Source organism: Haliotis rubra, unplaced genomic scaffold, assembly GCF_003918875.1.
Source record: "Haliotis rubra isolate DU_JTF1 unplaced genomic scaffold, ASM391887v1 Scf399, whole genome shotgun sequence".
Taxonomy (NCBI): domain Eukaryota; kingdom Metazoa; phylum Mollusca; class Gastropoda; order Lepetellida; family Haliotidae; genus Haliotis; species Haliotis rubra.
In genome coordinates, this window is record NW_025767078.1 from 825,655 (window position 1) to 849,128 (window position 23,474).

General features: G+C 37.9%; 1 protein-coding gene across 8 annotated transcripts in view; it reads left to right on the top strand.

Moving 5' to 3' along the window:
- Positions 1-23,474, top strand: part of LOC124287028 (mitochondria-eating protein-like) — a 31,135-nt gene that overhangs the window by 3,803 nt on the left and 3,858 nt on the right. The window contains exons 2-10 of one of the 8 annotated variants that reach the window (XM_046723486.1): positions 13,429-13,534; positions 14,944-15,178; positions 15,958-16,053; positions 17,720-17,737; positions 19,444-19,611; positions 20,260-20,385; positions 21,556-21,766; positions 22,351-22,509; positions 22,940-23,115. In XM_046723486.1, coding sequence (XP_046579442.1) covers positions 13,429-13,534; positions 14,944-15,178; positions 15,958-16,053; positions 17,720-17,737; positions 19,444-19,611; positions 20,260-20,385; positions 21,556-21,766; positions 22,351-22,509; positions 22,940-23,115 — 1,295 coding nt within the window. Of the gene's footprint in view, positions 1-13,428; positions 13,535-14,943; positions 15,179-15,814; positions 15,911-15,957; positions 16,054-17,719; positions 17,738-19,443; positions 19,612-20,259; positions 20,386-21,555; positions 21,767-22,350; positions 22,510-22,939; positions 23,116-23,474 lie in introns of all 8 variants that reach the window. The other 7 variants (XM_046723488.1, XM_046723489.1, XM_046723487.1 and 4 more) reach the window with 7 other exon arrangements.

Consider the following 23,474-nt stretch of genomic DNA (forward strand, 5'->3'; position numbering starts at 1 on the left):
CCAGCCATTCCTAATGTCGTGGTGTTGCTAAGATCAGTGCATCATGATGCCATGTGTCATCTTTATTTTGGAATAGGTATATGACCTTCCAATAAATGGATATGTCTGTATATAATTATTGTTGATTTAAAGGCAGTTTCCAATGCATTAGGAAATATAGGGCTATGATTTCCGTGAGGGGTTTTACTCTTGAAGGATCCTCAGAATATTTCATATAAACTAAGACTTCATTTGAAGATCTATGAAACGTTTATTGGCACTAGCCAAAATAATGATAACAGTTATTATCTTACCTCACACATAAATGTTGCTTTCTGATTGGCTGAGCGCTCTTCTATTATTTTCAATGTACCCCGCTTACAAGCAAGTAACATTTCAATGTACCCTGCTGTCAATGGCAACTCATTTGGTATTTCGTGGTAGTAATTCTTTATCTTGAATAACATTGAATCACGTATGATGTACGGAAATTACCGATGTTTTGCGAATGCAAATCAATGGAAGGGAGATAACTCTAAATCTGTTTTTCTTGTCAGCCAAATCTAGCAATGGCTACAAAAAGATTTGTACCTGTGCTTCAAACAATTCAAAATTAACATTAAGATGTTCGGCAAGATAAATCGTTGTTCACTGGTCCCTTGGGGCCCATGGGTTGATGATATGCCCTTGACCAGTGTTCTTATACCCCTGCCTCCTTGGTGCCTGAACCAGTGATACAACTTATGAATGCCCCTTAAAAGCCTTAACATTCTAATACCCTACAAATGAGGTGACTCCATGCATGGGGTGTATGTCTCCTTTAAACATTATGACTGTGAACACCACTGAGTAATACAGAATACAATGACTCCATGCATTTTTCTTTGCTTGTGTATGGAGAGTTGCTGGCTGTTGTGAAAAATAGAATTATGGCACCAATTCAAAAAGACAATTGAACTCAGACAAGTACATTACATATGTTTAGTTCAGCAGAACTTTGTTGGGTAATGAACACTGTTATAACAAGATATGTATTTATATTGCAAGAATTATCTACTACTTATAATCGAAGTTAATGCTTGATTATATAATTAAAATTCACATGATGTGAAAATAAATTGCACTACAAGTTAATGGCTAGAGTAAACTGATTCATCTCAACTGACAAATTCCTCCCATCTAATTTGGGCTATGGGTAAGCATAGTGGTTTAAACGTTTTCTCATCATGCCAAAAGCTCTGGTTTGATTACCTACATGGGTACAATGTTAAGCCCATTTCTTGCGATGTTGGAATGTTATTGAAAACTATTTGAAACCATGGTTACTTATGCACCTTATCAATATACACCTCAAGAAGAAATTAATGTTCAGACCAGTGTTGGTGATATCCTTTAGTCCCAGCAGGGGCCGTGGGGTAGTCTAGTGGTTAAAGCGTTCGCTCGTCACGCCGAAGACCCGGGTTCGATTCCCCACATGGGTACAATGTGTGAAAACCATTTCTGGTGCCCCCCGCCGTGATATTGCTGGAATATTGCTAAAAGCGGCGTAAAACCATACTCACTCACTCACTTTAGTCCCAGCAAGCCAGGTGGGCAGGGGACTCATTTACGTAACTAGCCATCTTGAAAAGTGCAGGCCTGCAGTTGTAACTATATATTCATTGTCATATTTCTCAGATTTAAAATTTACAGCTGTATAATCACAAAGCTCTTGCTCTCGAATGAGTAAGTCAGGACAGTCTGATTCAAGATTGTCAATGTAGTAATATAATTTTCTTCCAGAGTACCGAACAGGTAATTATATATTTTACCTGCCCAGACCGACATGTTACCAGTTGTGTGACAAGAGGCAGCTATCTATTTCAGACACTTGTCAGGACAGTGATATTGAAAGCCAGCAAGCTGCTCAGTCTTGATCAGACCCTAGATACAACATGTACTAGCTGCACAGTGTCATGTATCTTTAGAACATCTAACTATTGCATGGCCATAGGCATTGCACAATCTGAAATTGAAAGTTAGTCAGTATTTTTAGGTATCACTCTAGTCTGTTCATCTTTGAAGTAGAATTAATGGATTAATAGAGAGTGATTTCTCCATCTTGAGTGAGTGAGTGAGTTCAGTTTTATGTTGCTTTTAGCAATATTCCTGCTATGTCATGGTGGCGGACACCAGAAATTGGCTTCACACATTTTACACATGTGGGAAATCGAACCCGGGGTTTCGGCGTGACGAGCGAAGGCTTTAACCACTTGTCTACCCCTCTGCCCTCAACAGCTTGAGATATGTTATAGCTGATATATGATTATTACTCTATAGTTTTTCACAATGACCTATGACTGCATCAGTTTTACTTGTTAAAGGCATGTTCAGAATGGTCATTAAATTCTGGGCTTAGAATTACCTCCAACAACAATAGAGTGATGTCATCAAAATAGCTTAAAACAAAACAGGGGGCGGTGGGGTAGCCTAATGGTTAAAGCGTTGGCTCGTCACGCCGAAGACCCGGGTTCGAATCCCCACATGGGCACAATGTGTGAAGCCCATTTCTGGTGTACCCCGCCGTGATGTTGCTGGAATATTGCTGAAAGCGGCGTAAAACCAAACTCAGTCAGTCAGTCAGTCAGTAAAACAAAACAATGTGAATAGTTGACATGTATTGTGAAGTTCTACAACAATTCCTGAAATTGATTCACCTTAGTTCTGATCCTCATGGCCAAAATACACCTGGTATCTGCCTCAGGCAGGGATTATGTTCATAAAGTACCCCCTAGTCAGAAGACGTCATGCCAAGCTACAGATTCAGTGGAGTGGTACATGTCTAGAGAAAACAGCCATTACTTCTTGTGGTGTTTGAATCCCAGCTTGTGTAATATGGATCCCGGCACAAGGAGAGGTGTTAGTGACTGTTTGGTGGTGGGATTATAACTTAAAGACTTAGATCTGGAAGCCACACAAGGTATATACTTCAGGTATTTGTAAGGTTTCAATGTTGGAAATTGATTTATAAGATTACTGACATACGCTTGTAAAGGTTTCCCAAAGAATGAATTAAAGGTGTTATGACTCTTTTGGGGTGTCGTTTGTTTCTTGGTAACATCTAGAAGTTATATACAGTAACTGACATCAGAGGTGATCCAAGGGTGATCCAAGGGTGATTCTAGGACCTAGCTGCTAGAGCCTTTCTAACTTGATTGGTTAGCTGTGAAGATCTGGGTTAGAATTGGTCTTCAGCAACCCATGCTTGTTGTTAGAGGTGACTAACAGGGTCGGGGGTCAGGCTTGCTGACTTAGTTGGCAAGTGTCGTCGTATACCAATTGCGCAGATTGATGCTCATGATACTGATCACTGGTCCAGACTTGATTATTTACAGACTGACACAATATAGTTGGAATATTGCTGAGTGCAGTGTTGAACAACACAGAAACAAACTTGACTGGTTAGGTTCAGCAACGTTATTGACTGCGTGTCATCGTAACCTGACGATGTGGATGACTGGTCATAAACAGCCTGCTGTAATATAGCTGGTAGTGCGGAATGGAGTGTTAAAATACAACCCGAAGAGCTGCTTATTGGGAATCAAGGGTACCTAATCTGAGAGGGATGGGTGTTTTATGGTTGTCATCAATACATTTTGGTACTTCAGTTTGGATCAGAATTATTTTTTTTTCCCATTGGTTTTTGTTTTATCAAATTTATTGAATTGAAAAATTAAGTGATATTTTAGTCACATATTTGAATTTATTGAAACACTCAGTTTCAATCAATTCTTGAATCAAACATGCATGTAATCATAATGAGTGAAAGGTGGGACTGTCGGTATATTCATATGTAGAGGTCAAGAAGTGCTTCAGTATACAATATCATATCCTGTTGAGTTTGACACTGAAGGTATTTGTTAGATCAACTCAACCAAAATTGCCTTCTTTGGCACAGTGCCATTACTTCTTGGAAATATTTTCCAGGATTTCTCTGAGGAAAGGTGAGTTGGGGGTGAAGTTATTTCTTGGTTTGTTTACGCGTGTCATAAATACTGCTGGGACTGGCTGTGTGCATGGTTGGTTTAGAGTGGGCTGTTTGTGTGTCAGTGAAGGGGAATAGTGTTGACGGGAGTGTATGTGAGGACTTTAATGTAACCCGTTGTCCACAGGTATTTAATGACCAGGCTTAAGGTACAACAGACCAACTACCCACATTGTGGGGGTCTGTATGGGAGGAGCTATTCAAGTGTCTATAGTGTTATAGTTAGTGCAATACTTAGTGGCTCTGTTGTGGTGCATTCCGATATGTGTTGGAAAATAGTAAGGGGCCTGTGAAAGATATGTTATGACTGCAAATTCGCAGAAAAAATAACCTAGTATGTATTCTACCTGCTCCCTTTGAAAAATGTCTTTATGAAAATCAGTTAGACAACATTTTAACAATGCATTGTATTTGGCAAAAGATATTACAATTAATTGGTAACATTTGATGTAACTTCCAAAGGGAGTTTAGACCAAATGCAATATGTTGAACACACCTTGTACAAATACAGAGATCAAGCCTGTTACAGTTAGTATAAGAGGTGGTGGGTTAGTCTAGTGGTAAAAGACTTTACTTGTCACACCGAAGACCCAAGTTTGATTCCCCAAGGGGTACAATGCATGAAGTCCATTTCTGTTGTCCCCTGTCATGATATTACTGGAATATTGCTAAAAGTGGCAAAAAAGCGGGATGTTCCCACTATGTGCCTACAGTTCATATTCCCGACAGCCTTATCAAAACGACTTTATGGTTTGAGTGGTTTTGAGGTTTAGCCTGGCTCACTCGTCAACACTAGTTACGGGGCTCCAGATAAGGGCCGTATCGGCGTATGTATGGATATAAAATAAGCACGATACGGTAGGAAATAATTTAGAAAACATAGCAGATACGCACCACAGCAATGGTGTATGGTCTTACAATCATTTACAGATGTATTTATCTGAAAACGTATTGTTTTATTGTTTATTGACCTGTTTACACAAGAGTAGCAATGTTGTGGTGCATATATGAAACGAAACACAAGATTACTGATACTCCATTAAATTCCATTCAGTACTCTAAATGTACTCTTATTGTTTTCCAGTACTCCTATATAGAAAACATAAGGGGTACATACTTCTGATCATGAAAAATTATCTGGAGCCCTGAGTTAGTATAGTTGTGTTACAGTGTCCATGGTCCGTCTAGGCCTAGAGGTTAATATATTTATTGCCCTGTGTTAAACAGAGACGTTGTTGTAGTGTAATTATGGTATTTGGGTACTGTTAGACACACATTGTTAACTATGAGTGTGCAAATGAACATGGATGGTTATGTATGATGTGGTCATAAATAATGAAAGTTTTGCTGATCACTTTTCAGTGACCCCTGTAATTTGTTACTCTGATAAGAAATAGTATTAAAAAGAATTGTGATTTTGTTTTGATTAGGCCAGACCAATTTTATTTCTTGCTTTACGGATCTGCCTGTCATATTTTTTCAAGAATAAATAAAATAAAAAATTCCCTGCTCCAAAAAAAAATCCTAATGTTGTTATTGCCAAAAATGTAAACATACAAGAAATTTTGTTTCTAGATTGTTTTTTGCCCATATACACTTCATAAATTGTCGAAAGTAACATACTTTGCATATTTAGAAGGAATATTAGTTTGACTGGTGATTTTATTTTTATTTTTTCCCCTCCTGCCTTTAGGTTATCTGAGGACAAAAATCTGTAAAACAAGAAATAAAATTCGTCTGGCCTTACCAATCATCGAAAAATGTTCCAGATAATCAGTGAGACTATGAATACACAATGCCTTTCACATTGCTGACAGTGTGCTGGTGATTAGGTGCTTTGATAACAAAATGTGGTTCAAATCCCAGATGGGACTTAACTCCCAAAAGTACTAGAATCTGTAATCCCAAGAAAGTGTAAACCCAAACATAACATTCTTTCTCAATGTCTTTGTGTGTATTCATAGGTATGTACAAGGGAGCCATGCCAATTTACAGTTGGCAGAGGGGTACACAAAGAACCTGATGTAGACTACCAGTAGTTAGACTTCCATTTTGTGGAAACCACAGTGACTGATTGGTTAGATCGCAGAGTTGCTGTGATTAGGTTCCTTGCTCAGAGAGTGTGGGTTCAAATCCCTGATGGGACTCAACCCCAAAACGTGCTAGAATCTGTACTTACTGAGAAAGAGTAATCCTGAATATGACATATGTTACAGTAAGATTATGGTTGATCAGGCAATGAACAAGACAACAAGAGATGACATCCTTATGGACTGTATGGTCCTTGTGATGAGTTGTAGTTATGGAAGGCTTGGATGTCGGTTTGACTACCATCATTAAGTGATTCTGACCTCTGATATTTAAAAGGAAGCTAGCAGGAAGAGTTGGAACCATTGCAGATGTTTCGTAATGAAGGACATGTTTACCAGGTATTTGGTGATAGTAAATCGATTTCCCTAACCCATCTTATCTAACTCTCCACATGGATTAATTTCATTGCTTTTGTTGTGTTTTTTGTGTTGGTGTGCTGGGTTAGCACAGTGTTGTTATTGACTTGTTCAATAGATTTGTTTGTACCTGCACAAGATCAAAAGGAATTATGGATGACATAAACAGCCATCTCATTACAAACACGGTGTTGAACAGGGCTATAAATAACTTCAAAGGGATGAAACTGGTTAAAATAAAAAATACCAATCATTAATAATTTATCATTAGGAACACGGTACAGGGAATAAAGTCACTGATATTTGTATTTTGATGACATCTGAGTAGAAGAGGTGAAAGATAACAGTTCTGAGGTATTCATTTAAACAGAAATAATCACATTCTTATCATTTCTTAAGAATCAGAAATTAAGTGTCAATCTTGGAAACTACATATTTTCAGCTTGATTAAACCCCAGAAGCCATGTGGTAACAACGTTTGATCCTGTCCAGCTTTTAGGGTGTTATTTCCAGCTGAAGGACATGTATATGTGAAACCATTAACACTTCGCCACCAGGTGTTCATGTTACTAATGAGGTACCTGGCCTATTATTGATAACAGGACTATAAAGAAGAGCTTTTAATTATTTGTTTTACATTATTGCACTGAATGCAAACTGTCTCAGTATTTTGGAAAACTATGAACAAAATACTTATTCATTCCCAGTTTGTCTGCCAAATGTTCAAACCCTGAATAAGCCCTTGCAGTATCAGTTGGTTCGATCTTGTAGAATACCTTGTTCATGTACAGTCGGGGCGGTGGGGTAGTCTCGTGGTTAAAGCCTTTGCTCACGCTGAAGACCAGGGTTCGAATCCCCACATGGGTACAATGTGTGAACCCCATTTCTGGTGTCCCCTGACGTGATATTGCTGGAATATTGCTAAAAGCGGTGTAAAACCTAACTCACTCACTCACTCACTCACTCACTCACTCGTGTACAGTCAACATAAAACTTCAGTTTCTTACTGAACTGTAAGCAATGAATCTAAAGATCTGCAAGCAAACAGTTCCCAGTTGACCACGAAGTCAATGTATGTAATGAAGTGTGTCTCTTGCAATGCTTCACAATATTGAGAAATGTCAATCATTTTCCTGAATAGGATGTATATCACAGATGTCAATATGTTATATGACAGACCCATGGTTGCTAGGGTTTATAATTAACAACAGATTACTATACAGTTGAATGGTTATTGATAGATAGCCAAGATACCATGTAATGCTTTCACTAGTCTATGGAAATGAAGAATAACCAGCGAACTGTTAAAGGACCTCAGTTGATTATGACAGTAGGGCTTTGCAGGGTTGTTGATTTCCACAGGATCTCCTGTGATAAATTCCCCAGAGTGATTCTAAACCTACCCGCCACACATTCCAAAGTCGACATGCTCTTACATGCTCCATAAGCCTGTGATTACTTTCTCAGTTCATGTGGTATACTTACCTATATATACTCTACATACACACGTCCATTTCATGCCTGTCACAACACGTTCATTGCACGTATATTTCAAGTGTGCTGTCACAGAGGAATGTAAGTGATATCATTTATTTCGGTTTGGTTCATGCGCAAGCTATTCAAATTGATTACACTGCTCCTCTGAATGAGTAGATTAATTTTAAAGCCCTGTATTTATCAGCCTTGACTGAAATCGATTAGGAACGAATGGGGGTAGGGATACTGATTACTTGGGTTTTGTATTGGCTCACTTGGGATTGTGCAATTATTGTTTTGTAATTGTTGTATTTGGTGTCTCTTTTCTTAGAATTATTGCTTGTTCAGTAGGCTTGGTACTAAACGTCAAACACTATGTCATTCTTTATTGGCACACAAGTTATGAAAGGATCTGAGTTTAATGTCAGGATGTCTAAACCTTTTATGATATATCATAAGATCAGTTTAACCTTTAGCCTGCTGAATTAATTTCATCATAAGGCATTGTAAAGAGGGTGGTTGATTTCCAACAATTGGTGTGTCATTAAATATGGGTCAGCTGCACCAATATTTTGCACATTAATACTAGATAGAAAAATGAACAATATTTATCCAAACATATTTTGATATTTTGAAACATACAGAGGTTAAGACCAAAGCAAACATAAATAACATAAATTTTCCTGAATTTACCTGATTTACTTCATTGACAGTGGAATGTATTTCATATTAGGAGCCAGTATAAACTGTTCTTCTTATCTTCGATATGTCATATTTAACTGACTTTAAATTTGTATATTTGTATTGGCAAATATCAGCGCGACCACAAATTAAAAAGGATTTCTGAAAAGAAGATAATCGAAAACGTTTGTTGTAAACGAATCGTATTTTATTCACTATTACGTTTAATCCAACGTGTCATGTCACGAAAATTGCAGAATATAAGTTTTATGTTGCAAATTTTATTTGGGTATTTGGGGATACCCTGTTGCATTTCTTTGGTGTGAAAAGTGTGGGAAAATAACTGTATTGTACTGTTTTAAAAGTCCATTTAAATTAAATTTTAGAAAATAAAGACATTACTGCCTCAGTCCTGTGACTGGTTTAGAGTGATTTTAAACTAACCAGTATTGATAGACACTGATTGATCAGTGAGTGCAAGGGGACTCAACCTGCTCTATCATATTTAGATCTGTAAGTGAATCACACAACCCATTCATCAGCTTGTCAAAAAATGTATTTATAATAAACTATTGAATTAGATTCTTAAAAAACAAAAAATACTTCTTTTAACCTGACTGTACATACGCTGGAAAATACAGAGGAAAATACAACCTATAGTAAATGGAGATTGCTCAGTTATTTATGTGGTAATTATAACCAATAATGATGAAATGTGAGCTACTTCTGAACATACCCTCTTTGTAGTTTTTAAAGCTAATCCTACAGTGCTCCAGTTTATGTCTTGAAGTTTACTATTTGCTCATTAGGTATTTATGTTCCTTTTTCATAGTCAATAAATTATCACACCCTCAAGTCAAATCTTTGGAAAATATTCAAGCAGTGAGAAGGCATTTAAAAAAAATAATTCTGCCTACAATGTTTGTGGTGACTTGTAATTTGCTTCTGATCATGTGTTTTGTCAAGTGGGTCACATATCACGCATGCTCAGAACAATCATCTATCTCATAGCCACTATAAGCTGAACAGAGGGCTTTGTGCAATCTGTACTGCAGTAGTTCGCTTCTACCGGGTGCATGAGATCACTGTATTTGATCAGCAAGTAAATATCTGTATGGAAGCACACTGGCAAACAACCTGAAAAGCCAGCATTACGTAATTTTACACTGTGGTGTATAACAAACAATCAAATAAACCTTTGGTATTTACATTTTGAAGAATATTAGTATGTAAGCAAATAAGTTTGGTCAAAGTGAATTTGTTTGTGTCTTTTATGCAGATATGCGGATGGTCTTGAGGCTCAGCTGCTGTAATGTCTTCAATTCCATTCTCATCCTCCCACAGGTTTAGATCCCCCTGAGAGCTGAAGGTTCTTGGTTTGATCCCCGACAGCGTCATACCAAAAGACGTTAAAATATGGTACTTGTTGGTCCCTGCCTGGCGCTCGGCATTAATGGGTACCACAAGGACTGGTCGGCTCGGAGTCAGTATAATGTGTCTGAGTGGGGTATTCATGCTTCACTGCGGCATGGTATCTCAGTGGGCTAGCACTATAAAACCAGCTTCAGTCTGGGCTAGTACAAGCAGCCGCACATACACATACACACGCATGCACGTCGTCATATGAGCCAAATATTCATATGAGCACACTAAAATATTCTCAAGCATGACACTAAACCCAATTTCACCTCACCTCACCTCTCATCCTCCCACTCAACTCATGTACCAGAGTATTCAGTTGTTATACAAGTTGTAACTAATTACAAATTAATGTACTTAATGTGTTCAGCATTTCTTTCTTCTATATAAACTAGAAGTATGCTTCTGTGATTCATTAAAATAATGTTTTTAGTCAGTTTGAAGACATGCATTACACATTTTTCATGAACAAGTCTGACAAATAAAATCAATAGTAGGTCTTTACGACATGATCTAGAGCATGACTTGAGCATGCAGGTCAGTTGATAAAGGCAGCACTGTGTTATGAACGTCAATACTGTTAATCATTGACTGGTTGATATAACATAGCATATTGTGTGAAATCAACCCTGTAGGGAATATTGAATTATCCACCATGCTGAGTGTTCTTATTCCACCTCATTAGTGGACTTGTCAGGCTTATATCAACATCATATCAATATCATATCAATATCACGAGTCTCACGCTGAGAGGATCATCTACACACTATCAACAAGCAGGTTGTTAGGCGAGGGATATATTGTTGTTGAAGAATATATCAGGTTTTTAAGTAGGATGAGTTTATTTGACTATTAGTTTCTATGAATTCCTGGTTTTCCATGTCCTTTTGTTGAGTTGGTGAAGAATGTTGAAAATTGAGGATAAATTTGTATATTTTCTTGCTGCATGATAAATGTTTCATAGTTTTATTGTTAAATATTTATATAATCATCCAAGCTACTTACAAGGGTTTTTAAAAATATACTTGTGAAACAAAAGATGAAAATCAATGAATGTGGTAGCTGAGACTGCAGCGATGTGTGTTAATAGCTATTAAAGGGAAATACTCAATACAAGGCTTGATACAGTGTTGTATTTATTGATGGTACAAATTGTTTTAATTATCTGTATATAAGATGGTTGACAAACTGTTACTTATTAACATTTTATCCATATCCTTTGTTGATTATTAAAGAATAGCAAGAATCAAAATAAGATGGCCTATTTACTGCAAAATATGCAACTGAACATTTGAGAGAGATACTGGGCTATTACAGAACTAGAGGACAGAATTGTGTGTTTGAATTGTGTTTCCCACACTAAGAATATCCCTATGAAATGTTGAGTAGTATAGTTCATGATGCTTTGTACCATGGACAGTGCAACAAGTTCCATATTATACCATAACTAGAGGACAGCAACTGATGCACTTTAATTGTGTACCCTACACAAAGAATATCCCTATTTTGGGCGGTGGGGTAGCCTAGTGGTTAAAGGTTCGCTTGTCATGCCGAAATCTCGGGTTCGATTCCCCTCATGGGTACAATATGTGAAGCCCATACCTGGTGCCCCCCGACGTGATATTGCTGGAATATTGCTAAAAGTAGCGTAAAACCCAATGGAGGAGGAGGAATATCCCTATGAAATGTTGAGTAGTATAGTTCATGATGCTTCATATCATAAACAGAGTAACACACTACACCCAGGTAAGATGCTTTATGTCATGAACAGTGGAACGCTTTACATATTATACCTTGATTTTGTTCTTTATTCCATCCCAGCTTCAGAGTCTAACTACATCTAATGAAGACTCCCCCAGAACTGGGCTTTAATCAATCTGGCTTCCTTGTGAGGCTATCAGCCTCCTGCCAGAGATGATGGTATAACCTTTTTCCTCCATGGATTGATCTTCCAGTCAGGGAAGGAGATGGCCTACATTATTGATTGGATACAAAGTTTATTTTTCCTGAGGCTATTGATTTCAAAATAAGCTAATGAATAAGAATAATAAAAACCCTTCAATATTTGATGCTGTTTTTAGGACGGAGAAGAATATTGATTTTAGTTTATTACTTGACACGTTTCTCATTGTGCCGCAATGGACGAGTCGGGTCTACGTTTACAAATCATCATTGTTGGTAATGTTTACTGCAGATTAATTTTTCAAAAGGAAATTACAGCGATAAAGTCTGAATTATGTTTTAATGATTAATATTGATAATCGAAACTGACACCAAATTATTTTTGAAAAATGGTTTGCAGAACTACAAGGTGAGGTAGATGGATTACTACTGTGAAGGAAGTAGTTGATGACTAGTGATGCTAGCTCAGTCATGATGATGTTACTGGTGGGAAGGCATCCAAGGTTGGAACAGAAAACTGGTTGACTCTCAGTATCTGAGATGTCATCGTATCCCAGTTGCGTAGTTTGATGCTCATGCTGTTGATCACTGGACAGGGGCGTGGCTACCATTATGAAAAAAGCCCGGGCTTACACATGATTGTTGCTAAAAAGGGTTGAGCAAGCCCTCAATACTATAAAAATTTTAAGCCTTGCCACCTATAGGGCTTACACGAAAGAATTGGCTTGCTACGCGCCTGCTGGACAATCTGGACAATTTTTTACAGACTGCCGCCATATTGCTGGAGTATTCTCTGTGTGGTGTTAAACAACAAACAAATAAAACAAACAGTACCTGAGAACCTGCTAGCCAGAGTTAGTTTTCTGATTATTTGGCAGGTGTTTCATTGTAACCCCTATTTTACATGCTAAAACACAAATCTCCTATACATGTGTACTGGTAAGAATTTTGCAGAGACATTTTCAGCAAGTGAACCTAGTCAGATCTAAAATGTGAATGTTTTGCTTTCTGCAACAAAAATACAGTTTTGTTGTGACAAACAAAAGCGTAATGATAAGGTTGGATGGGTGTTTGAGAATTCATGCAAAATTATAGACAATATGTCTGTGCCAATAACTGTGGAGTCCGAACTTAACGAAACTTTGCTGTTGGCATCCTTGTCTCTGGATTTTGGTGTTACTTTTTTGGAATATTTTTTGATAAGATTACAAGACCAACATAATTTATCAGAATCAGGCTTTGGACAAATGACTAAAGTCTCAGGTTTATATAGGTAACTAAAGCTAGTCTTTGAGCTGGATTGCTGAATAGGGGTTCCGCTTCATGACGTTTCTAGGTTTCGGTTTTCTGAATAAAATCTGTAATATGCACAAGAAGATATGGACTGTTCAGGGTGCTTAATGCATCAAATATATGTTATCTTTTTGTAGGAATTCAGAGAAATCATCTTTTCTGGTAGTTTATTTGTTAGTTTGACGTACAACATCTTCTATGTTTTAGATCAACACCTGTGACCAGAATGTTGCCCGAGGCTGCGAGATCATCGAGCTCAATGCTAAGGTCCAGGGCCAGCTCTTCAAGCTTCTCAGCGTCTGTGCATCCGATGGTGAGGAAGCTTTATGATTTCTTCTGCATGAGTACCAAATGTCTTTTTCACACACAGGAACTGGCCACACACATTTCGCGAATAATGCCATTATGAATTCATGAAACAAACCTGTGATCTTAACCTCAAAGAGATATTTTCAATCTTTATGAAAGGAGCACACTTTCTACATTAGAACTGCTTGTAATCTCACTCAGAGCAAATGACATTTCAGTTAAAAAACTTTTAAAACATTTAAATTCTAAGGTGTATAAAGAAAATATTCTGTGAGTGCCAGGAGGGTTTCTCACTTTGGTTCTGCCATTTTTCTCTCATCCAAAAATTCCTTAGAGTAGAACTATGTGAGCACAAAGCCTATACACATTGTACAGTTTTCGCAAAGGTTAATTCAATCAATTCTTGCTTGACTGAAAGTATGTGAGATTAAATTTGTATAGATTAATAGTATATCCGTGGCATAAACATTATTCAAGTAATCATCAATAATGTTTTACAGAACAAGCATTGTGTGATATGTGATAGCAAATATAAGGTTCATATGTAAAACCGTTAATGATGATTTGCAGTACAGCAGTTCTGCTGGCAAATTAGACTTTCAGAATTAAAATTTTTATTGTATCTTAGGTTCTCTCTTTGATGGTATCATTACAGTATTCTCTGATCAACCATTCATGCTTGTTTCATGAAAAATTAGACATTTCCTTTTTATGGCATATACTCTAACCTCAGTAGTGACTTTGGGCACTATCAACCCACATGTGCATAGTCATGTGATAACTTTGTCACATTCTAAAGTCACATACTGAGAAACTAATATATTTGAACAAGTGCCAAATTTTGGATAAAAACCTCCAACCCCCCACCTCCCCACCCCCAAACCATTTTCCCTGTGTGAAATCCTATATAAGCATATACATGTATATGTGTCCAGCCAATTTGTGATACAGGTTAAATCTCTTGCATAAATCTCTTCAAGTCTGTCGACCCGATCTGGGTTGGAATTGATCTTCAGTAACCCATGCTTGTCATAAGAGGCGACTAACGGGATCGGGTGGTCAGGCTTGCTGACTTGGTTGACAGATTGATGCTTTTGCTTTTTATCACTGGATTGTATGGTCTAGACTTGATTGTTTACAGACCGCCACCATATAGCTGGAATATTGCTGAGTGTGACATACAAATAAACTCACTCACTCAAGTCTGTCGACAGTAAACTGGTAACATCTCTTCGCTCAGCGACTTCAATCCAGAAACACAATAAGAAGGCTTTGAGCTCACCTCCAGATGTTGGTGTGGCTGCTTGAAATGAAAATCATAAGTTGAACAAGGAAATGTACCTTATGTTCAAACTACATGCCTAATGTTTAATTCAGCCCCAAAGCATTAATTACAATGTATTTGTCTCCCAGGAGGAATGTACGGCGGCGCTAACATCATCAAGTCTCGTCTCCTGCCTTGGTTGGGCCAGAACTTCTTCACATCTGGCGGCAGCGTGACTGCTGACACCAGTCTGTCTGTGCTAGCTGAAGCCTCTGCCAAGGACCGTGAGATCAATGACCTCCAGGACATGTACGAGAAGTCCATGGATGACCTTGAGCGGGACCTCGAGTCTATGAAGACAGAGAATCAAGACCTCAGGGACGAGTGAGTGGACAATCTCAAACTTAATTATATACTTGGAACTTAGTTTAATCGTATATATTCAGGGATGAGACGTTTCCTATGATTGATGGAATTTCATGGATTTTGTTATATATGAGTAAATGCTAAAAGAGCTAAATGCCATCACCATATATATACACAAATCATATCAGTTTTTTAAATTCTCAGCTGTGAATAAGACCTGTATTATCAGTAAGTTACTGTAAAAAATGTTATTTGACTGTGAAGTTTCTAGTGGTTTACATGACTGAGAGAGTTACCTCCCCTGATAACCAGGTGACAGAAGTTAATGCCAGTCAAAGAGTTTAACACCCATGACATATGAAAAGAGCAGAAAAGCTGTAGAGGAAAGTCACAGAAATATATTCTTTTTGAAATTTAATGAAAACTTTCAAGATCCTATGGTATAGAGATATTTTAACTAATGTTAATGACAATATCCAAACCTGTGTAAAGTATGCATATATTGTGCCACGTTACAGTTTAGAAAATTTTATTTTCAATTTTGTAAAAATTGTCTAAAATCATATATTGGAATTTGTCAAGGTAAATTCATCAGCATATTGGTAATGTTTCAACGGTCACTGATTTCCTTGTGGGCTACCTCCATGTTTTCAGGCTACAGGAAACTAGACTAGAGTTAAATAGCAATGTGCGATGCCTTTCTGGCGACCGCGATTACCTGGATACAGAAAACAGAGACTTGAAGCGAAAGTAAGTATTGTGTTGTGGCACTGAAGTGATGTTGTTTGTCTCTGTAGATTGGCCGACACTAAGGTAGAACTAGACAGAAGTATGCGAGCATCCACCAGTGAAAAAATGTTCACAGATGTTGAGACTTCGGAGTTGAGGAGAAAGTAAGAGCTGCAGCAACTCTCGTGTAGACACTGTCATCTTCATAACTAGACGCTTCATCACTTGTAGAATGGTGCTTGATTCATGGGGGTAGCAGCTTGCACTGTTTGGACAGAATTGCAGAGGGAGAATGGCTTCATTTTACAAAAAAAAAGTTCACACTTGTCAGGTATTACACTGTCTAGATTGAAATGGGCATTAGAACATCGAGAGTAAGCTCCCTTTAAGTGAGTTAAAATTTTGGATTTTGAAAAGTTGCATGGAATAGGCATGGGTCTTCATTTACGTGTCAGATTCTGGAATAATCACAATTTTGGTGTGCTGTGTTTATATTTACTTTTTGAATCAGATTACTTATTCTAAACCTTTTGATAGCGGATCGTTTTAAGGTAACTTATACTTATAGCTATGTCATTATGCATTATGTTTCAGTTGAATTATGTATTATTGTGATAGGGCATATGGGGCCAAAGTGTTCATTTAAGTATTATTTATAATGGGTAATGTAAGAGTTCTTGTCAATACAAGACGTTTTCTGATAACCTGACCCAGGTTAAGATCCAGGGTGCCGTTCCACTAACCAATCTTAGCCCTACGCCAATCGTAAACCCCTAAAATCCCAATCTTAGCATGATGTTACGATCGGCATACCGTTCCACAAACCAATCTTACCCAAGTCAATCGTAAAGTTAAGATCCAAAGTCTAAGTTGCCCATGACAAACTTAAGATCGCTAAAATCAATCGTAGAGAAACCAAAATGGTGGCTTTCATATTCTATGTGAAGAAGAAAAGCGAACATTTCACCGTGAGCGTCCCCTAAAACCCCCCATGAAATGAATTTGTTTATTTCTGTGATGTAAACAAACACAGCACTAAGCCTTACAAATGTTGTCATGGGAACACAGCCAAGGGAGTCGGTGTAATAAATTTGTACAATTATATTGTAACGTCATGGTTAAGAATAGGGACGGGTTGTGAAATTAACAATGTTCTAAAACAAAAAATTACAAATATGTTTGATTTCAGATGTGTTTATATGGTGGGGGATACTAAAGGAAGGCCGAGCCTGAATGTTAGTTTATATTATGCTTGATACCCAGCGTTCACACCCACTTGCCCCTGAAACCAAGGTGCTCACTACCCTAATATTTTGCTTGAGGATTTTTCTCCACGTTTACAATTGGTTCCCAAACTACTTCCATCGTCTGCTAGACTATGCAGAGGAGATAACTCGTGCCTCACATTTCTCTATCTCTCGCATGGAAGAGTCTCGATCTAAGCTTGGTTCTGATCGTAAGATCGGGACTGGCTACGATCGGCCAAAGATTGGTTAGTGGAATGGGTGTAACTTTTAGCTAAGACGATTGTAAAACTGGCATAACTTGCTAAGATTGATCTTAGATAAGATCGGTTAGTGGAACGGCACCCAGAATGTGATCTTTGTGCAGTGACTATGAAACATCTGTTAAAAGAGTAACTGACTGCTAAGATCTCTTTGTGGAATGAGACTCTGCAAGTTATTATAAGATACGTCTGTAGGACATTATTGCAAAGAGAAATATTAGAAGTTAGGAGTGTAACATCTTGGAAGTAGATTGTGAGGATGATTCTTTACTCTTGTTCAAACATGATGTGTCAGTGATATTGATATTTTCTCAATATACTAGTCTCCGCAGTCTTAAAAGGTAACATATAGTTTATAGAAATCCATTCCAATAGTCTTGAATCTGTTGTTTACTCTCTTGTAGAGTTTCAGCCAACTGATGGTACCAGCATATTTCAGTTCATTTTTCACCATGCTTTCATTGCGTTCACATCTTTGCTTTCAATTGTTTTTCTACGCAGAATTTTGTACAATGCATATGTGAAATCTGTATAACTTTCTACAGAAGTACTATACAAGCACACTACTCAACTTTTGGTAGGAATATTTGAAATATGATAGACTGCTTGGAGGTGTAAAATACCAAGTGCTATTCTCATGTGAGAGACATGTTTCCAGCTTCTATTCAAATGAGAATTGACTTTAATAAATTACGTTTAAAAGGATTTACTTTGAGATATGCATACAATTTTGTAATGTCTAAGCAAACATATTTACTCAATTCTATAGTATGACATAGTTCATTATCCCTTTCAAATGTTGAGAAGTGCATATTTCAGCATTATGAATGTCATTTAACAATGCAACTGTTCAACACAAATTTGTAAACATATAACCGTATAATATCTAATTATGTTATCCTGGAATTAAGAAGTTTGTTACATATGTTTTGAATCCAGTAATATTTTTAAAATATACCCATGTATTGTTTTACGTTTCTACAATTTGCCATGGTATTTTATCTAACTGTTTAACTTTATGAAAGCCTTGTAAAGATCTAGACACCTTATCGTTCCCCGATTCTACTGAAGGGTTGCTGTGACACCTGCACTATGGGAATCTTGTGATGACCACTTGCACTGACCACTCACTGTTGACCCTGTTGACCTCCACTGACCACCTCACTCACACCATGCTTGTACAACAGTATACTTTATGTTGACGTTAAGGGAAGTTTTCACTCATCTCAGATCCAACTCTTTATCACAAAGTTGTGCTAGTTTATATTTTGAGTGAGAAAACCCCAAGAATCTCATGTGTTTTCAAACTTTACCTTGTTGAAAACTCAGCAGCTTGTCAACTTCTGATGATAAAGAATAGGTTTCTGTAGACTGTTTTTTATAATCTTGTTTAATGTGGGAAAATATTACACACCAAAGTTCTACACAGGTATCTGACCTGTCCTTTGTGGAAGTCAGTACTGACATTCAACCATCGAGTTACTGCCCATCCTTCCAAGGTGTGTAAGAGAACATGATATGCCTGTGCTTTTGGAACTCCGTGAACTTAAGTGATTGAGTGAGTTGGGTTTTACGCCGCTTTTAGCAATATTCCAGCAATAGCACGGCGGGGGACACCAGAAATGTGCTTAACACATTGTACCCATGTGGGGAATCGAACCCAGGCCTTCGATGTGACGAGCGAACGCTTTACCCACTAGGCTACCCCACCGCCCCCCGTGAACTTAAGAAAGAGTTGTGCATAAAAACATGATTTGTGGTAAAAAAAAAAATATGTTGGAAAAGTGTATGTTACGAAAGCCAAGTTGATCCGATATATACAAACCACACGTGGACTGTAGAATATATGTAACCTACACCAGTACCATCAAGGAACAGGGACATTTTGTATGAGTCGTCAGCAATGGTGAGGGTAGAGCTGACTCCTTAACCTTAATTTCCTTTGAACTTTAAGAGAAGGCTCCCAAGATTCCCATAGTGAATCAGGGACCAGGTTTCTGGTAAACCAATCAAGCGAACAGTGCATCAAAGAGTTTCATTTCCATAGACTTGCAGCTGCAGAGGAGGAGTGCAAGAATCTGCGAAACAAAGCAGGTCTTTTAAATGATTATCAGAGTGAGATTCGGCGCTTAAGGGATGATATAGCCCTCCTCACAGCTAGGCGAGACGTCTTACAGCGCGTACCCCCCAAAGATATTTCGTATGATGTCAATGGGTAAGAAGAGCGAGTCTACTAACATAGGGCTCGGTCGACTCATTTGTTTATTTGTTTTGTTTATTTATTCATTTCTTATGACCCTCTGACACCCTAACCCATTTCTTTTGCATTATATATAATTTGACATGCTTGGTCTGCTCTGTGTGAAATAATTGTTCCATAAATTGAAAATCATTTCTGGAATAGATTTTGGGAAGCAAGTTCTTGTTATGGATTTTTTCATGAAAACATCAGTGATCCTTGAGTAAGTCATTTCACGGAAGAACTGACAGAAAGATGGGTTTCTGGTTTAAAAATTTCTCACATGACAAAAAAGATAATTAAAAATGATCGAGGAAAAAGAATGAAATGGGGTCTACTTAATTGTTCCTGATTGGCAGCCTTGATGTTTTGAGATTTACAGACTATAAGGGGTCAGCTTGTCAGCATTTGTTAAGCAACAGCGGAAATATTTTTTCAACATGGTCTTTGGGTAATATCAGATCAGAGAACCCAGGAACCTAAAATATGTTTTTGTCCCTAATTTCTGAGCTGAATCAGTAAAATTCGTATGATTATTCACACAGAACGGACCCGACTTAGCTGTTTATTTACGCTTTTTAAAGTTTCGGACACTCATTTCTGTCTCGATGTGGTTGTCTTTAGGCTAGCTGATGCACAGGATGAAATAGCCAAGTTACGAGTTAGGGCAGGCCTTGTGGATGATTATGAAAGAAAAATGCGGAATCTGAGAGACGAATTGTCGCTCTCCTATGGGAAAAGGGACTACAAGTAGGTTGCCCTTTCTTCATCTCATGCTGCACTCCGGACTTTCTGTGACCAAATCTGCAAATTGAGTTTTAGTTTTAGACACTGTGTGCTGTGAATGTGTGTTTTCATAATTAGATATGTAGACTAATGCTTGTTCTGTTGCATGCGAAGAAAGCTTAGGTTGTTTGTTTTACTACATACTAGAAAATGTACTAAGAAACTTGTAGTTAGGCTAGAGTAATAACGGTTATATTTCAAGATTAATGCTCTGAAGATATGATTTAAATACTGATTTTCAGCAATTCTTATATTTGTCATAAGAGGCGACTAAGTCTTGCTGTCTTGGTTGAAGCACTTCATTGTGTAGATTGATGGTCCTGATGTCAGCCACTGGATATTTGTCTCAATGTGGCTTAGACCACAGTGATATAGCTGGAATACTGCTGGAACAAACAAACAAGATTCTTTTTAACTTGGTGTAAATGTAAGTCTTGCTTCAAATATTTAGCATACAAACTATTTAAGTTCAACTTTGAAAAACTTCTTTTAAGTAATACCTTTTGTAAGTGTCCTTGAAACAGTTGAAAACAGAAAATAGTAATGATCTAGAAAACAGCATTAATTTAAGTGAAGTGATTATAAATCATGTCATCTGTTCATATAATGTTTAAAATAGAGGTACAGCTTTTTGTTTGACTGAAGTTTTGAAGTAACATGTAGCTGATGTTTGCTGTGATTAACAACTAGTCTGCATGATGTGCTGGTTACTGAAATGATGTGCTCTGAACAGACTTACAATTAGACCTTTGTGCATGAGGTATTTACAGAGACAATGCATGAGATTAGATGAGAATGGTTAGCTGATAATGATGCATAGATGCATGTACTTGGTCTTCATACAAAACACTAACCAACAGTAGATTTAGAATGACTTGAGGAGAGTAATTCAAAATTATTGTAAAATTGCTGAATCAGCAGAAAGAAGTAAATCATCATTTTTAATGAGTGGTATTTGGAAGTTTTTAATGAATATCAAAAGTATTTCTTTTCAATTCAGTTCAGTTAATGCAAAATTGATCCTGGTAATTATGATTTATTGTTTATGAGAGGGTGTAAATTAAAAGAAGATTTTCCCTGAAGGTGTTTTGAATTGAAATCCCATCATCATGGTAACTTGACTGTTTTGTGCAGCCTGTCTGACAGCATGACCTCGTACCGCTACACCTCAAGAATCACGACCCCGCTGGCCATCGACGACCCTGTGCAGCGAGTCCGCCAGCAGAACCTGGTGGCCAGATTCAACGACATGTTTGCTCAGGATCGTCTTGACGCCCTTGACACTCTCAGACGCTACTCTGACGATCACGAGAACAACCAGAGAATCATCTACTGTGCTGTTTCTGTGAGCAGAAGTTTTAGTATTTATTTAGTTATCAAAGGTTGCTTTGTATCAAGGACTAGTTTACAACAGTTCACATCTGTGCCAAAAACATGTTCAGGATATAGGTGAAAAATTCCATGATTTTTTGAGGATTTTCAGAGGAAGATCAATCACTGTGAGTGATAACAGCCTCATGGCCTGTTCTGTAGGCCGTCGCAAACTCAAGGTCAAAGTTAGGACTGGTCAAGGCGCCAAACAGGATCAGTGGTCAGGCATGTCATTGTATCCTGTGTCGATTGATGCTCATGATCTTAATCACTGGATTGTCAGGTCTAGATTTGATTATTAATAAACCGTCATCACAACTTAAATATTGGGGGTGGTGGGGTAGTCTACTGGTTAAAGCATCTACTTGTCACGCTGAAGACCCGGGTTCGATTCCCCACATGGGTACAGTGTGTGAAGCCTATTTCTGGTGTCCCCCAGCCGTGATATTGCTGGAATAATGCTAAAAGCGGCATAAAACTAAACTCACTCTCTCACTCACTCACTTGAATATTGCTGCATATAACAACAAACAAATAAATATGAAGCATGTATTACAGGAAGCCTTCAGCACAGCCAAGCTTGCCTTCCGCCAGTTCAAGATGAAGGTGCGAGCCAACCTGGCCAAGACGCACTACGGTCCCGAGACACTAGAGGAGGCTGTGCAAGACTACATCAACCGCAACAGCGACCTCTACGACCTGCCCGGGATGGTGTCCGTCAGTATACTATTAAATATTCCTTTTAAACGGTTTCTTTAGAAGAGGTGATTGAATCAATTTGGTAAAACTGATTTAGTTATAGATATATGAAATTTGTAAGACGGAATGTAAATAGTCTTATGTTTGTTGACATGTCATGTAAGGGCCATTACTGCAATGTAAAGGACAAGTCTGATATAAATCTAAGCTACTAGGGATATGACTACACTTAAATGAAAAAAAAAACAGTCAGCAAAGTGGTGTAATGGGTCTTCTTGATTTTTCATACTGCAGCTCAGAACTCTACTGGAACCAACATCAGATCTGCCTATGCTACACTTCTGGGGTGTTTAGTCTTGTGATAAAAGTTGAAGAATTATGGGTCCTTAGATTTATTAATATAATCCAAGAACGTTTGTACCAGTTAATTATTTCATTACAATTACAGGATGTTATCCGTGCCCTCAACCGCAATCCCAAGATCTTCCTGCCTCCTGATGCCACATTTGCCATCGTCCAGCCCTTCATCAGGGAAGCCTGCAAGCTGGCCTGGCAGATGAGTGCCCTGGCCCATCCCCTCGACATCGCTGCCTCCACTGACGCTGAGCTCTTCGATGACAACAAGTACGTTGAATTGAAACAGCATAAGTCAATAATGCCGACACTGTCTTTAGTATATACAGCTTCTGTGATTCTGTCAATATATCATTGCATCACTAACAGGTTTCAGTTCTTTGAAATATGTAAGTAAAGCACTATTCCTCCCATTCCCATTGATATGTAGGAATAATATTTGTAATACACATACAACAGCATAATGAAATTTGAAAAATACCTAAAAAACCGATTTATTGTGACAAGAATGGCACCAATGTCCTTTCAAGCTTAGTGATTGTGAGACTTCAGGTGATGTGGACTTCAACACACACAACCATGTTGAATACGTACAGCTGAGTTGAAAGTCCTCGGCACCCTTGAGGGGC